Source organism: Carcharodon carcharias, chromosome 15 (assembly GCF_017639515.1).
Source record: "Carcharodon carcharias isolate sCarCar2 chromosome 15, sCarCar2.pri, whole genome shotgun sequence".
Taxonomy (NCBI): Eukaryota; Metazoa; Chordata; class Chondrichthyes; order Lamniformes; family Lamnidae; genus Carcharodon; species Carcharodon carcharias.
In genome coordinates, this window is record NC_054481.1 from 116,066,710 (window position 1) to 116,083,908 (window position 17,199).

General features: G+C 48.6%; 1 protein-coding gene across 1 annotated transcript in view; it reads right to left on the reverse strand.

Annotated features, from left to right (window-relative positions):
- Positions 1 to 16,949, reverse strand: part of plch2a (phospholipase C, eta 2a) — a 334,095-nt gene extending 317,146 nt beyond the window's left edge. The window contains exon 1 of the mRNA XM_041206546.1: positions 16,507 to 16,949. Within this exon, the coding sequence (XP_041062480.1) occupies positions 16,507 to 16,618 (112 nt within the window). The 5' untranslated portion in view covers positions 16,619 to 16,949. The remainder of the gene's footprint in view (positions 1 to 16,506) is intronic.
- Positions 16,950 to 17,199: the final 250 nt, after the last annotated feature.

Consider the following 17,199-nt stretch of genomic DNA (forward strand, 5'->3'; position numbering starts at 1 on the left):
TTAACCAGCATGTAATAGACAGGGCTAAGTGACTCCACACCCAATGAATCAGATCTAAGCTCTGTAGTCCTGCCACATCCAGTAGTGAATGGTGGTGGACAATTAAACAACTCACTGGAGGAGGAGGCTCCACAAATATCCCCATCCTCAATGATGAGGGGGCCCAACACATCAGTGCAAAAGATAAGGCTGAAGCATTTGCTACAATCTTCCGCCAGAAGTGCCGAGTCGATGATCCATCTCGGCCTCCTCCGGAGGTCCCCAGCATCATAGATGTCAGTCTTCAGCCAATTTGATTCACTCCACATCACATCAAGAAACAGCTGAAGGCATTGGATACTGCAAATGCTATGGGCCCTGACAATATTCTGGCAATAGTACTGAAGACCTGTGTTCCAGAGTTGCTGTGCCCTCGCCAAGCTGTTCCAGTACAGCTACAACATTGGCATCTACCCGGCTAGGTGGAAAATTGCCAAGATACATCCTGTACACAAAAAGGACAAATCCAATCCAACCAATTACTGCCTCATTACTCTACTCTCGATCATCAGTAAAGTAATGGAAGGGGTCATCAACAGTGCTAACAAGCGGCACTTGATTAGCAATAACCTGCTCACTGACGCGCAGTTTGGGTTCTGTCAGCTCCTGACTTCATTACAGCCTTGGTCCAAACATGGACCAAAAGAGATGAACTCCAGAGGTGAGGTGAGAGTGACTGCCCTTGACATCATGGCTGCATTTGACTGAGTGTGGCATCAAGGAGCCCGAGCAAAACTGGAGTCAATGGGGATCGGGGAAAAACTCTCCATTGGTTCAAGCCATACCTAGCACAAAGGAAGAAGGCTGTGGTTGTTGGAAGTCAATCATCTCAGTCCCAGGACATCACTGTAGGAGTTCCTCAGGGTAGTTTCCTCGGCCCAACCATCTTCAGTTGTTTCACCAATGACCTTCCTTCCATCAGAAGGTCAGAAGTGGGGATGTTCACTGATGATTGCACAGTGTTCAGCACCATTCATGACTCCTCAGATACTGAAGCAGCCCATGTCCAAATGCAGCAAGACCTGGACAATATCTAAGTTTGGACTGACAGGTGGCAAGTAACATTCATGCCACACAAGTGCCAGGCAATGCCCACCTCCAACAAAGGAGAATCTAACCATTGCCCCTTGACATTTAACGGCATTATCACTGCTGATACTCTACTATCAACATCCTGGGGGTTATCATTGACCAAAAACTGAACTGGACTAGCCATATAAATACTGTGCTCAAAAGAACAGGTCAGGGGCTAGGAATCCTGAAACGAGTAACTCACTTCCTGACTTCCCAAAGCCTGTCCATCATCTACAAGGAACAAGTCAGGAGTGTGATGGAATACTCCCCACTTGCCTGGATGAGGGCAGCTCCCACAACACAAGAAGCTTGGCACCATCCAGGACAAAGCAGCCCACTTGATTGGCACCCCATCCACAAACATTCACTCCCTGCGCCACCTACGCACAGTAGCAGCAGGGTGTACCATCTACAAGATGCACTGCAGGAACTCACCAAGGCTCCTTACACAGCACCTTCCAAACCCATGACCACTAATATCTAGAAGGACAAGGGCAGCAGATAGATGGGAACACCACCACCTGGAAGTTCCCTTCCAAGTCACTCATCATCCTGACTTGGAAATATATCACCCTTCCTTCACTGTCGCTGGGTCAAAACCCTGGAACTCCCTTTCCAACAGCACTGTGACTGTCCCTACACCACATGGACTGCAGCAGTTCAAAAAGGCAGCTCACCACCACCTTCTCAAGGGAAACTAGGGATGGACAATAAATGCTGGGCCCAGCCAGCCAAGCCCACATCCCATGAATGAATTTAAAAAGTCATGGATGACTGGCTGTTTCCATTCAGTGGTTGCTTCTATGATTAGTAGGAAAATTAATCAAACACAGTGCGCTAAGACTATAATTCAAATGATCTCTTCGAACCAGAGAAAGAGAATACACGCCAATCCCCTGTGAAAGGCTGGGATTAGAGAAGATGAAACATAAAGAGAGTGAGGAGCTGGCTGTACAGAGAGTGCAGCTTAGGAGACCAACGCTCTGTGCATAAAACTTCAGAGTGGGACAGGCCACTGCAAGTCCCAAAATCAGACACAATTTTAACCCACTAATCGGATGATGGGGTTAAAATATCAAAATATGGCAACTCGACCACAGACCTTCCCATAGTAATATTGACGGTGAAGTGTTTGGGCCCTGGACCGAGCTCCTACTAAACACAGACAGGGCTTATTTAAAATTCAGAAGCTGCAGCTTGAGGATGTCATTGGCGGTGAGATTGTTAACCTCGACACAGAGAGGGGGTGTCTCACACTGGCAGCTGCCTGGCAACAGCCATGTAGGAGCATCAGCTGGTCAGTAAGATAGTAGGGAGGTGGAGAGAGAGTGGGGTGGGGGGGAGAGAGTGTTGGGGGGAAGGGGGAGAGAGAGTGTTGGGGGGAGGGGGGAGAGAGAGTGTTGGGGGAGGGGGAGAGAGAGTGTTGGGGGAGGGGGAGAGAGAGTGTTGGGGGGAGGGGGAGAGAGAGCGTTGGGGGAGGGGGGAGAGAGTGTTGGGGGTGGGGGAGAGAGAGTGTTGGGGGGAGGGGGGAGAGAGTGTTGGGGGAGGGGGGGAGAGAGTGTTGGGGGGAGGGGGGAGAGAGAGTGTTGGGGGAGGGGGAGAGAGAGTGTTGGGGGAGGGGGAGAGAGAGTGTTCGGGGGAGGGGGAGAGAGAGTGTTGGGGGGAGGGGGGAGAGAGAGTGTTGGGGGGAGGGGGAGGGGGAGAGAGAGCGTTGGGGGAGGGGGGAGAGAGAGTGTTGGGGGGAGGGGGGAGAGAGAGTGTTGGGGGAGGGGGAGAGAGAGTGTTGGGGGGAGGGGGGAGAGAGTGTTGGGGGAGGGGGAGAGAGAGTGTTGGGGGAAGGGGGGAGAGAGAGTGTTGGGGGGAGGGGGGAGAGAGAGTGTTGGGGGGAGGGGGGGAGAGAGTGTTGGGGGGAGGGGGGGAGAGAGTGTCGGGGGGAGGGGGGAGAGAGAGTGTTGGGGGGAGGGGGGGAGAGAGAGTGTTGGGGGGAGGGGTAGGGGGAGAGAGAGCGTTGGGGGAGGGGGGAGAGAGAGTGTTGGGGGGAGGGGGGAGAGAGTGTTGGGGGAGGGGGGAGAGAGTGTTGGGGGGAGGGGGGGAGAGAGTGTCGGGGGGAGGGGGGAGAGAGAGTGTTGGGGGGAGGGGGAGGGGGAGAGAGAGCGTTGGGGGAGGGGGGAGAGAGAGTGTTGGGGGGAGGGGGGAGAGAGTGTTGGGGGAGGGGGGAGAGAGAGTGTTGGGGGGAGGGGGGAGAGAGTGTTGGGGGAGGGGGGAGAGAGAGTGTTGGGGGGAGGGGAGAGAGAGAGTGTTGGGGGGAGGGGGAGAGAGAGCGTTGGGGGAGGGGGGAGAGAGAGTGTTGGGGGGAGGGGGGAGAGAGTGTTGGGGGAGGGGGGAGAGAGAGTGTTGGGGGGAGGGGGGAGAGAGTGTTGGGGGAGGGGGGAGAGAGTGTGTTGGGGGGAGGGGGGAGAGAGTGTTGGGGGAGAGGGGAGAGAGAGTGTTGGGGGAGGGGGGGAGAGAGTGTTGGGGGGAGGGGGGAGAGAGAGTGTTGGGGGGAGGGGGGAGAGAGTGTTGGGGGAGGGGGAGAGAGAGTGTTGAGGGGAGGGGGGAGAGAGAGTGTTGGGGGAGGGGGAGAGAGAGTGTTGGGGGGAGGGGGAGAGAGAGCGTTGGGGGAGGGGGGAGAGAGTGTTGGGGGTGGGGGAGAGAGAGTGTTGGGGGGAGGGGGAGAGAGAGTGTTGGGGGAGGGGGGAGAGAGAGTGTTGGGGGGAGGGGGGAGAGAGTGTTGGGGGAGGGGGAGAGAGAGTGTTGGGGGGAGGGGGGAGAGAGAGTGTTGGGGGGAGGGGGAGAGAGAGCGTTGGGGGAGGGGGGAGAGAGAGTGTTGGGGGGAGGGGGGAGAGAGCGCACGCGGGGGTGGGGAGAGAGAGAATGAGGGGAGAGTGTGGGGGGGAAGAGAGCGAGAGTGTAGGGGAGGGGAGAGAGTGGTGGGGGGTGGGAAGAGAGAGAAAGAGAGAGAGGGAGCGAGTGGCGGGGGGAGAGGGAGCGAGTGGCGGGGGAGAGGGAGGGAGAGAGTGGCGAGGGAGAGGGAGAGAGTGGCGGGGGCAGAGGGAGAGAGTGGCGAGGGAGAGGGAGGGAGAGAGTGGCAAGGGGGAGAGGGAGAGAGTGGCGAGGGGGAGAGGGAGAGACTGGCGGGGGATAGGGAGAGAGTGGTGAGGGGGAGAGGGAGAGACTGGCGGGGGATAGGGAGAGAGTGGTGAGGGGGAGGGAGAAAGTGGCGGGGGGTAGAGGGAGAGAGTTTAGGGGAGGGAGATTGTGGGGGGAAAGAGGGCGGGGGAAAGGGAATGGGACAGAGACTGGAGGAGAAAGTGGGGGGAGACTGGGGTAGGGAGAATTGGGGCTGTGTGATGAACTTTCCCTTAGATTGTCAGAGTGAGCTCCACTGAACTATGCAGGTATGAAAACTATTTGTTCTTTGGGACTGACCTAATGGAGAACAGAGTAATGTGCAGGAATTATCAATCCCTCCCTTTGTCCTAAACCAGGGGGAGATTTTATCCCTTAGTTTCATTCTTTGTTACAGTGGATTCTGACATCCCAGCTGACATGTCCACACAGCACGGAACATACCTGAGGGATTTAACAGGAATTCTTCGCTCAGCTTTAATGCAACAATCATTGCACAATACGTCAGAGACTCTCACTCTAAGGGCTGAAATTCCCAGGCGGGTACAATCTTGTCTGATTGAGCATCCACTGACTCCTCCCAGTAGCTAGGAACAGACCAGGCTCACCAAATGAGAACATGTTGTGATGCGATACTGAAAGAGGAAGAATCTCCCACACAAGACAGACTGAATCCTGGCAGGATGGTCGTATGAGGAGAGATTGAGTCGACTGGGCCTGTATTCACTGGAGTTTAGAAGAATGAGAGGAGATCTTATTGAAAGGTATAAAATTCTGACAGGGATGGTCAGACTGGATGCGGAGATGATGTATCCCCTGGCTGGGAGGTCTGGAACAAGGGGTCACAGTCTCAGCAAATGGGGTGAGCCATTTAGGACTGAGATGAGGAGAAACTTCTTCACCCAGAGGGTGGTGAGCCTGTGGAATTCTCTACCACAGAAGGCTGTGGAGGCCAAGTCACTGAATATATTTAAGAAGGAAATAGAAAGATTTCTATACCCTAAAGGCATTAAGGGGTACGGGGAGAGTGCAGGAGTATAGCGTTGAGATAGTGGATCGGCCATGACCATATTGAATGGTAGGACAGGCTCGAAGGGCCGAATCATCAACTCCTGCCCCTATTTTCTACGTTTCTACGGCCAGGATGTTATGTCCGGCTGGCGTCTGCAAACACAACCCGTCCAACCATGAACTAACGTGCGATGACATCGGGCAAGCGACCCGACATCATCGGGCACTTACGCGGTATCGCGCTCAGTGGGTGGGCGGGGAAATCATAAGCCTGCCCACCAACAATTAAACAGGCAATTACGCCCGTTAAGGAGGCAATTGAAAGCGATTTTTCGTGGCCTGTCCACCTGGGCCAGTCCGCCAACCCCAAATCAGCCCAGGCGGCCTTTGCGTTTTTGCTCAAACCTCGACCCAGGGTGGGGTGAAATCTCGGGGGGGGGGGAGTGGGTGGGGTGCGGGGGGCGGAAATAGAATAAAAAGAGATATCTGGATACTGGTTTTATGAGACAAGCTTCCAGACGCTTGATTGTGCTGCATGGACATATTTGGCAGCATTCTTGTGGTTTTGTTTATTCTGTGCAGGTCTGCAGCTCCCTAAGGCAGCTGGGCTGCAGCTCACTTGAAGCATTCACCAGCACCCGCGGTGACGTTGGCGCCTGCCCTCTCTCTTCCTGCCCCCACCGACAGTTCTAAGCCTTTCTCCGGGCGCGTTTCACACTGAACTGGCCAACAATTGGTGGGGGCCGATCACAGTAGGAGGCCCGTTTCTCATCCGCTCCTGGACTTACCAATCGCGCGCACCTGATAAGCGAAAAATTCAGGCCTATATGTTTCTGATAATAACCTGTCTCTTTGACCAAATATTTGGTCACTTTTCCTCACATCTCTTTGTCTTGCATCGTTAACGTGGTAAAAACGCCTCAAATTGCTTTCCCAGGTGAAATTGAAAAGGACAGAACCACCTGGGGAGACAGGTTATCCAATGCTTGGTCAAAGAGGGAGGCCTTAGCAGAGCCTCTTGCAGGAGGAGGGAGTGGTAGAGAGGCAAGGAGGCTGAGGGGAGGAATTCCAGCATTTAGGGCCTGCATGGTTGAAGGCACAGCCTCCATTGATGGGGTGAAGAGTGTGGAGGATGAGCAAGAGGCTGGAATTGGAAAAAGGCAGAGATTGTGCAGGGCTGTCCATGAGACTCCCTTCTACTCCCTCAACCCCATTGTCATTTATCGCCCATCTCTAGTCCACTCCAGAGGCCATTAAGAGTTCCTGACGTTAGTGGTACTCAGAATCGAATTGGGGATTTATCCACCTACAACCACAAACAACAAACCAGTAAGTGAGAAATATCAAGGCAAAGGGAAATGTTCCCTGGGCAACTATTAATTAACCTGTAAGACAAGCTGCCTAGGCTCATTCCTGGAGATTGACCTATAATGTGAGGGCCCAGAGGTTCGGGGTCCAGACCCCAACTGAGTCAGGGGTGGTAAGACTGGAGAAAGACAAGGTTTTGAGAAAAATGTATCATCCAGTAGCGTTGCTTTCATTAAGTCTTCTGTGTGGCCCTCTCAACGTAACTTCAAAATGTCAAGGATAATAAACAATTATTCCACATATTCATAAGCAGCTGCCTCCACCTGGTATAAATATATAAACACATTCAGCAGCTCCAGGCAAGAGGCAATCACTCAGAAACACTGGAATTCCGAGGCCTTTCTACTCTGTGCCAGGAAACCAGGATGAAAGTCTCACTCCGTGTCTGTAAAGTGTGTCTTGACAGATTGACATCTGTCACGGCACCAGGCATCTACATGACGTGGCTCAGTCTGGAAACTGTCACTGGCTAAATCAACAACCTCCTCTAGCCTACCAGCTTTTCCAATTCTGGCCTCTGTAAATCAGGGATGTGTAATCACTCCATCAGGAGTTACAGGAGGCCCCAGGCTTTGGAATTCCTTCTCAAAACCTCTCCCCCCACTCTCTCCCTCCCTCTCTCCCTCTCCCCTTCCCTCTCTCTTCCTTTAAGTCGCTCTTTGAAATTGACCTCTTTGTCCAAGCTTTGGGGTCAACTGTCCTTCTGTCTCCTTATGTGGCTCATTAAATTCGGTTTGATAACTGCTCCTGAGAAGTTCCTGTGATGTTCTATGTTAAAGGTGCTTTATAAATGCAGCTGATTGTATGATGTGCATTTTCAGTATTCGTATTAACCCAGCATTGCTCGACAAAAGGGGAATTTCCTCAGTGCAGTTTAGAAACTCCACTTTATAGACTGATTAACCCAGGGTACACCTAAGCTGCAACAATCTGAAAAGCACTTGCTGCTCAGGGAGTGGCTCTTAAGCCTTGTGCTCAGATATCACCTTTACGCTGACGGCTGGGGTCAGGTTGGACATATTCTTGGAGGCTTTTAATGACGCAACTTCCTGACTTTTTGCAGCAATTAAAAGTAAAATTTCTTTATTACCTGACTGGATTAACCACGGCCATCAGTAACATAGCCTTTTCCCCCCATTTATAATAAATAAATGAGAACATAAGAAATAGGAGCAGCAGTAGACCACATGCCCCCATCCAGCCTACTCCACCATACAGTACGATCCTGGCTGATCTTGGGCTTCAACTCCCACCGTTCCCCAAATCCCTTAGTTTCCTGAGGCACCAGGAAACCTGCCTATCCCAGCCTTAAATGTATCCAACTATGGAGTGTCCACAACCCACTGGGGTAGAGAGTTCCAATAACTATGCTTAGCGTTTTTCCTCACAGTAATGTTGAGGAGATTAATCTTCAATTCCTGCAAACTCCAGGGTTCTTCTGGAAGGCTGGCTGAGTCTGGGCTATAATCGGACTACCCGTGGGCTGGTGGGATTCACCCTGGATTGCTACTCCGTCACTATCCAGGGAATTCTTCTTGGAAAAACACTTAAATGGTTTTAACATTTAACACAGAAAGGATCCCAAAGCACTTCAAAGGAGCAAAGCTGAGCAAACGTTGAGAGGAGGAGAGGCTGGAATGGGGGAGGGGGGAAGAGTTGGAGTGTGTGGGGGCGAGGTGACGTGCCATGAGGTTGGGGGTGAGGGAGGAACACACCTGCATTGGTACAGCAGGGAGGTGGGTGTGGGCAGGGTTGGAGGAGTTGACCAAGGTCAGCAGGAGTGAGGCTATGGGGGATCTGTACAGAGGGATGAGGATAATGAAAACAAGGAGCTGGACGATGGGGAGCAGCAGAGTTTGGAGAGAGCATTGGGTGATGAGTGAACAGGATAAGATGAGATGGTGGTGGTTCGGGTGAGTGGGACTTTATGAAGGCTGGAGCTCGGGAAAGCGTCAGTGAGTGTGTGCGCAGGGATATGGGAGGAAGGAGGGAGGATTCAGATGCTCTCTGATGTCTCTAACACTTGTATAGCCCATTGTCCTGACTCACAGTTGAGTGAAGGATCATTAATCTGTCAGTGACGATGGAACTAGGCGCTAGAAAGAGGCAGGATTGGGAGGAGGAGGAGGAGGAGAAAGCATGAAAAAACCCCACCCTGCCGGGCCTCAGGATCACAAAGGAGCATTTCCTTCCTCAACGTTTGTAATCAGACTCTCTCCAGTGGCCAATGATTAATAGACATGAAATCTGATCGTGGTAAAACTGTGACAACAGGTCAGAATGTTCAGTCCTGGTGGGCACATTTGGTCAAAATGTTCAGGCAGGAAGAATTTATGACCATCCTACCACACCCCAATCCCAATTTCTATATTTTCTTAATGAGAACCACATAATTTACTGCTAACTGGCACCAATGGATGAAGAATCTGGCTCCCGCCCTGCCAGTAGCTGACCCATTTCTTGAAACACCAATTGCAACCTCTCACACAGGCTTTTAAAACACACTTCACATTGAGCTAGGAGTTAAGTTACCAGGGCAAGGGCATTGAGCCAGGCAGTTTGTTGTAGGGTGGTTGAGTTGTACTGTTAATGATAGAGTTGATCTGCAGACACTTCTTGAGTGGAAACTTTAAGTTTATTTACAATGTACTCAGCAGCAACTACACGTGTGCTTTCAACTCCAACTCTATCTCTGCACTGCCTGCTACTCTCCTGTTGGTCACTCCAGATCATGTGATCTTCCTTAACCAGCGTTATTCTTAAAGATACATTGCACACTAAATAAAACCATAATTACCACTTGGTGCAAATGGAGTAAAGAGCCAATTAAATGGAATGCAGCACCAACTGCCCTTCAGAAGCACATTTTATTTACCTGTTCAGGGATGTGATCATAAGACCACAAGATGTAGAAGCAGAAGTAGGCCATTCAGCCCATCAAGTCTGCCTCACCATTCAGTAAGATCGTGGCTGATCTGATAATCCTCAACTCCACTTTCCTATCTTTTCCCCATAACTCTTGATTCCCTTACTGATTAAAAATCTATCTATCTCAGCCTTGAATCATCACTGGCTAGGCCAGCGTTTATTGCCCATCCTTAATTGACCTTGAGAAGGTGGTGGTGAGCTGCCTTCTTGAACTGCTGCAGTCCATGTATGTGTAGGTACACCCACAGTGCTGTTAGGGAGGGAGTTCCAGGATTTTGACCCAGCGACAGTGAAGGAACGGCGATATATTTCCAAGTCAGGATGGTGAGTGGGTTGGAGGGGAACTTCCAGGTGGTGGTGTTCCCAGCAGTCTGCTGCCCTTGTCCTTCTGGATGGTAGAGGTTGTGGTTTGGCAGGCTTCAATAGCTGTAAAATACTTTGGGACACCCTGACATTGTGAAAGTACTGGAAGGGAAAAAAAATTGCATGGTTCCGGGGAAAGGGCAAGGGAATGGGGCGAGCCGAGTTGCTCTGGCAGAGAGTCTACATGGCCACAATGGGCCAGATAGCTGCAGCCATTCTATGATTCTATGAAAGTGGCTAATTGAATGCAAGTTTCTGCCTACTTTTCTCTGCAGGGAGAGAGGACTTGAGGGAAATTGAAGGGTTGGTCCGATTGTAAAAAGGTAATCTCAGATCTAACGGCCGTTACTCACTCTAGACAGTGACTGACACTCATGTTCTCCGTAGCCTGGGGTAATTACTTCTCCATCGGGCTACCAACCCTCCAAGAATGTCCTGCAGTCTTCTTCAGCCATGAAAAGACTAATTTCCAAGCACATGACTAGAGCAAAATGATTGTGAATCTTTGGAATTTTCTACTCCCAGAGATCTGGGGATGGCCTGACATTGAATGTATTCAAGGCTGAGATCAATAGATTTTTGGACACTAAGGGACAGGGCGTGAAAGTCAGGTTGAGATAAGGGATTGCAGCAGACTCAAGGGGACACGCTCCTGCTCCTATTACTGATGTTCTTAAACCCAGGAGGAAATTCAAAGGCATTAAAAGTGATTTTTAAAAAATTTCCTTTAAACATTTTTTGTTTATTGTTTATAAAAATAGTGGAAACAGTGATAAACAAAAAGTGTTTGACTGAAAGTCAAGAATCAGCCAATCGTGTAATTAAGAGCCTGGATGCTTTCTGATTGGCCGTTAGAATATGGGAGCCTTGACGATGGACAAGTTGGGTGACCAATGTTGGGAGCCTGAGGGTGGGGCAGTTGGCGCGAGATGTCATGTGATCAATCCTCCTGCAATCCGTCCAACCAGAGTTGGCAACCCCTACGATCCCAAGCAGAGCAGCTAAGCACAGGCCGAATAGCGCTGGTGATGGAGGAACTGGAAACCAGCCCTTCCCTTCTTTACATCGGAGGTTCCTGGGACACAGTGGCTTGAATATCTGCACTTGTGCTGTCACCCCCAGCATGTGTCAATAGCATCACTGGACTGTCAATCAAACGTTAGCCCTCAGGGGGAGGTGTGGACCCTTCCTGACTCCACTCCCTCCCTATCTCTGGAATCTCCTCCATCCCTGTAACCCTCTGAGATCTGTGTTCCTTTAATCCTGACCTTACGTGCAACCCCGATTTACATCTCTTCACCACTGGTGGCCTTGCAATAGAATCACAGGAGATAGAAGCACAGAAGAAGCCCATTCAGCCCATTGTGCCTGTGCTAGCTCTTTGAAAAAGCTATCCATTTGGTCCCACTCCTTCTGCTCTTTCCCCTTGGCCCTGCAATTTTCTTCCTTTCAAATATTTATTCAGTTCCCTTTTAAAAATTATGATTAAATTTGCTTTCAGACAATGTATTCCAGATCATAACAGCTTGCTGCCAAGGCCCTGGAACTCCCAAATCCCCCCCGAACCTTTCTGCCCCTCTCTCCTCCTTTAAAACACTCCTTAAAGCCTACCCCTGGCTTGGTGTAAAATTTGTGTCTGTGGGAGCACCTTGGTACATTTTACTACATGAAAAAGGTACTAAATAAGTGCAAGTTGTTGTAATAAATGGGAAGCATCGTGGTTAAGGATAGCGAGTCAGGGTTGCATTGACCTCGGCACTCGCGTGAATATTAGCACCTTCAGGGGCAAACAGGATTTCGGAGTTGCAAAGCCTCCAGCTTTATAAACCTCACAGGCCTGCGAGCTGTCTACATACTGGAGATCAGCTGACGGTTCCGAAACATTCACAAATCCTTTTAGGAACCTGTGACCTTGTAATCACTTACAGGAATCTGTCGGTAACTAATTTACAGCCTGGGGCCTTATTTACAGCTGAGTGCTGACTCATTCTCCGAACAGACGGCATGTGGGTAAACAAGAAAGTGGGTGACTGGAAACGAGCATGAGGACTTTGCCCTGAGACGGTGGGGGGGACTGTTCTGTCACAACTGGAGAGGCACAGAGTGTGCTTTTCGCTGCTGCATAACAGACAGGGTATTAACATTGCATTATTCTTATTGCCTGGGTTGTGGGTTTGAGCCACACGAGACATGAGCACAGACTCCAGGCTGATACTCCAGTGCAGTACTGAGGGAGAGCTGCCCTGTCGAAGATGCAGCCTTTTGGGTGAGACATTAAATCGAGGACCCTGACTACCAAGCCAGGCAGACACAAGATATCCCAGAAAAACAGTGGGGCTCTCCACAGCATTGTGGCTAACAGTTCTCTCTCAATCAACAAATTATCTAGTAATTAATCACATTGCTGCTTATGGGAACTTGCTGAGTGCTTATTAGCTGCAGTGTTTCCAACATTACTCTTCAAAAAAGTACTTAATTGACTATAAATTGCTTTGGGGTGTCCTAAGGTTGTGAAAGACACCATGTAAATACAAATCTTTCTTTTGAAGGATATCATTCCGACTCAAGTGTTTTGCGACCTCTCCCCGGCTATGTTTATCTATGATTCTCATGTACAGCAATGAAATTCACATCACCCAGTGTGCTAATTGATTAACTAACTTTGTCCTGTGAAGGATCCCTCAAATAGAATTTGGGTAGAATGACACACCACACCAGTCACACCAGCCTCGCCCAGCCACCAATATTATCACTGCAAAATTCAATCTATCTCCCCCATAAGTGTGATATTATGTCACCAGAAGTTTAAGATCCATTATCCAGTGAGTAGTTACTGTCCAGACTGCTCCTCCACTACCTGCTCCCAGCACCTAGTGTGTCAGCTTGGTTCAGCCTGTAACACTCTCACCTCACGTCGGAGTGATGTGTATTCAAACCCCTCCCAACAACTGGGGTGCCTAATTCTCGGCCAACACTTCCGTGCTGTACTGAGGGAGTGCTGCACTGTTAGATGTGCCGCCTGTCAGATGAGTTAAACAGAGGTCCTGTCTGCCTGCTTCTGTGGATATCAAGGATCTCACGGCAGCGTTGGAAAAGGGAGGAGGGAGTTCACCCATTGTCCTCACACCAACATTACTAACGCACACCACTCACATCACCAGAAACTGATTAACTGATCAATGAGCACACTTTCTGTTTCTGGTACAGAATTCGAACCACAATTGCCCATATAACAGTCATTGCATTCCAAAATTATTTCAGCATAAAACACTTTAACATTTTTCAATATCATGAGGTGCTACATAAATGTACATATGATTTACAAATATATAGAACTTAGTAACATGCGACAAGAGTTTCCCCTTCTACTGCAGAAGTCGGATATTCTTATCTAATTCTAATTCAAAGTGTTTGATTGTAGCTAGAAAGCTAGAATCCCTTGTTTCCTCACTCATTGACCGTCTTATCTGGCAAACACTCAAGTTGGTGTGATAAGGTAATGGCTGCTTTTGCATTTCCTTTAGATATAATGTACAGAGGAGATAACAGAGAGTATTTGCTGCTGATTGCTTGCTCTCAGGCATCAATGATAGATACAGATTTGATCTAAAGAATCACAGGACAATATAACACAGGTAAAGGTCACTTGGCCCATCGTGTCTGTACTGGCACGAGAGGTAGCCAATTATTGCCATTCCCTTGCTCTGTCCCCATCGCCCTGCAAACATCTCCCTTTTCAGCATTGATCCAATTCCCTTTTGAAAGTTGCTATTAAATGTGCTTCCAACAATCTTACAGGCAGGTACATCCACATCTTAACAGCTCATTGCATTTTTTTCCTCTTCTGGTCACTTCTGGTCCTTTTGTCAATCACTTTAACTCTGTGTCCTCTTGTTACTGCCCCTTTTGCCACTGGGAACAGTATCTCCCTATTCACTCAATGAAAATCCTTCACGATTTGGGACATCTCTAATAAATCTTCCCTTAACCTTCACTGCTCCAAGTTACCTCAGCTGAGTTCTCAGCTTCACATATGTGGAGAGAAAGGAGACTAAATGTTCAATAAAGGGGGCATCAACAAATTTTGCTGACGGTATGTTCATTTATCTAATGACGCCTATATATTATTAAAACATATGTGCAGGAGGCACACTCCTACAAGGTCTACAAACCTTATTTCCTGTTGTCATGATTTTTCTTTGGATCATTTTTGTGTTCAGTGTTGGTTATGTGAACATTTTCCATTTGATTTTGTTACATTATGATACAGTCCGAAGCTGTGGTCACAGTGAGGCTCTGCAGAACATGTTTCTCGATTTGGGCAAAAACTTTGTACTCATCAACGAATGGGCATCACCACAATTTACCACATTATTTCCTCTTGTCATGCTTAAAGCACACGTGACCTTGGTAATATTTGGAGAGGGCAGATTAAAGTATAATGGTAACATCCTGCTTCTGTATCTTTTAATAAGTAACATTGTCATTCCTGTTATTTAGTTCTCGCACCGTTGGTTGGCGCTGAGCAGTAAGTTAGCCAGATCCCTGCCGTGATGGTCCATTACAATAAACGCAGATGGAAGACACATCTTTCCTCTAACCAATCATGAGCAAGGCCATGTGAGAGTCAATAGCAGAAAAGGTCCAACATCTAGTATACATTAGTCACACACCAGACAACCTTGGTGACACAAAAATAGTCATTGGCCTGCAGCCTGAAATCGACAAACAGTCTCAATTGCATTCTGACTGACCTCAGCAGTGTATTTGTAGCTGGACCTTCCTAATTAGAATAGTGACCTTAAAGGAGAAGATCAGATTGTAGCAAAATATAACCATAGTGTTCCAGATCCCAGATTGTGAGCAACCCCAAGGGAGATGAGTTTCTGATAAGCATATTTGTTCACTTAAGTACACAGATGGAGTGTGATTAACCTAAGTACACAGAATGGAGTGTGCTTAACCTAAGTATACAGAATGGAGTGTGCTTAACATACTGAATGGTCTTTCCTTACTCTAGAATTTCTTGCATCCCTGCTCCCTCCATTAATAGAAAATTTCTTTCTACAAACCCTTCTTTCCCATTGGTGAGGTCCTCAAGCTATTTGCAAAAGGCAGAGCAATCGATATGATACACACAGGGTATGCAAGTGGAGTGGATATGTTGGAAGGTAGGAGTGATAATCCATAAATTCAAATCCCACCAGAGGAGTTTGAGAATCTAAATGCAATTTTTTTAAATCTGGAAATAAAAAGCCCAGCATCAGTAAGAATGGCCATGGAGCTGGTGGACTGGGTCACACATGTCTGTTTACAGAAGGAAAGCTGTCATCCTTACCCAGTCTGGGTCTGTGTGACCCCAGCCCCCCACCAATGTGGTTGACTCTTAACTGCCCTCTGAGGTGACCTACTGTGCTATTCAATTCTACCCAGGGCCGTAGAGGACAGTTGAATGCCAGCGACACTCAAATCTGGAGAATAAATTCAAACTATTTTTTTATTATTCTTTGATGGGAAGTGGCCATCATTGACATTTGCTGCCCATCCCTAATTGCTCTTGTACTTCAATGGGTTTCTCGGCTATTTCAGAGGGCAATTAAGAGTCAACCACATTAGTGGAGTCATGTGTAGGCCAGACCAAAGTAAGGACAGCAGATTTCCTTCCCTAGAGGATATTAGTGAACCAGATTTAACAACAATCAATAATATCATGGCACCGTTTCTGAGACTAGTTTTTAACCTCAAACTTATATTAATTAATTGAATTTATCAATTACCATCCAACCAGATATGCCCAGTCCCCTCTCCATAGTAAGCCCCAGTCTGTGCCGAGAGCTCAACACCCTCCTGACCACACTCGCTGTGGTTACATCCCAGCCACTGTCACAGACGGTTCCCCAGACAGTGTCAACTCTCACTGAGCACGTTCACAGAATCACAGAATTGTTACAGTGCAGCCCATCATGTCTGCACCGGCTCTCTGAGCATTTTAACTTATTTTAACCAATCTCCTGCCTTTTTCCCATAAACTTGCACATTCTTTCTATTTAAATAATCATCCAATGCCCTCTTGAATGCCTCAATTGAACCTGCCTCCATCACACTTCACCAGCTGCATGGGTACTGGACTATTGTAAACAATGCTTTCTCTGTGGTGCTCTGCATTATGGGGAATTGGGACCTCCATTAACATCAAATAGCATTATTGAGACACAATCCTGGTGCGACTTTGCATCGCTTCCACTCAACTTGCACACAGAAAGAAAAGTTCATCCTTGGTATTCACCTGTTACAGGGTTGTAGGCAGTAGGGGAAGGGAATGGGGCAAGAGGGGAGGGAGGCAAGAGGGGAGCGGGGGGAAAACGGGAAAGACAAAGAGAGCATCATCCCCTCCGTCTGAAACCATCTCAAATTCAACCCCGAACCACTCTCCCCAAGATGAACAAACACCCCTAACATGTCGAGGATCCAGGCTCCTAGTTCTAGCTGCAGGACATTGAGTAAAGCTTTCAATGTAAAAGTGCAAATATTGAATGAATGTAAAGAGCAACTTACCCACACCGATAGCATTCTCAGCTAGGAAATGATTGCGGTGCAGACGGCGAGACCCCAGGTCCTTGAGGCACTTGTGGTTTCTAGGTTCTGGCTTTGGTGAGGCTTGACTCATTCTGCCCCAAACACCACAAAGGCAAAAAGGAAACAGCCAAAAATTGAAACCTTCCCCGCTGGGTTGCGCGTAGCTGAGGCCGGTGAGGTGCTGCTCAGGTCGATCAATGCTGCTCACGAGATTCAACCCAGCTTCACAAGGCTTCACTTTCAGTGGCCCAGTCCCTGGGTAAAGTCTCCTGAACTTTGTACGGTTATTTCATGATCTCGCACATGCCTGAAAGGACTTGCAGTTGGTTGAAAAAGGATCGAGGATCAAAGCAACCGCACAAACTTGAGATGACTGGGAGGGATTTCCTTTTTTGAAAAAGGCAAATCAGTTCTCAGATTGACACAGACGCCAGGCAGTGAGCCAATCTGAAAGAACAGGTACAGTTGTATCATGTGCCTGTAAAAAGGAAGGAAAAGATTTGTTCATTCAGGTGAGCGTTGACTTTTAGAACTCCCAGCAAAGTCTGATATCAACACCAAGACCAACAGTAACAAGATAGGAACGATCTGGATTCCAGCTGTACTTGTACTGGCTGTTATAGACCAGCTCACTGTATCCTCACTGTAACAGACACCAGGTTGTAAAGGGCT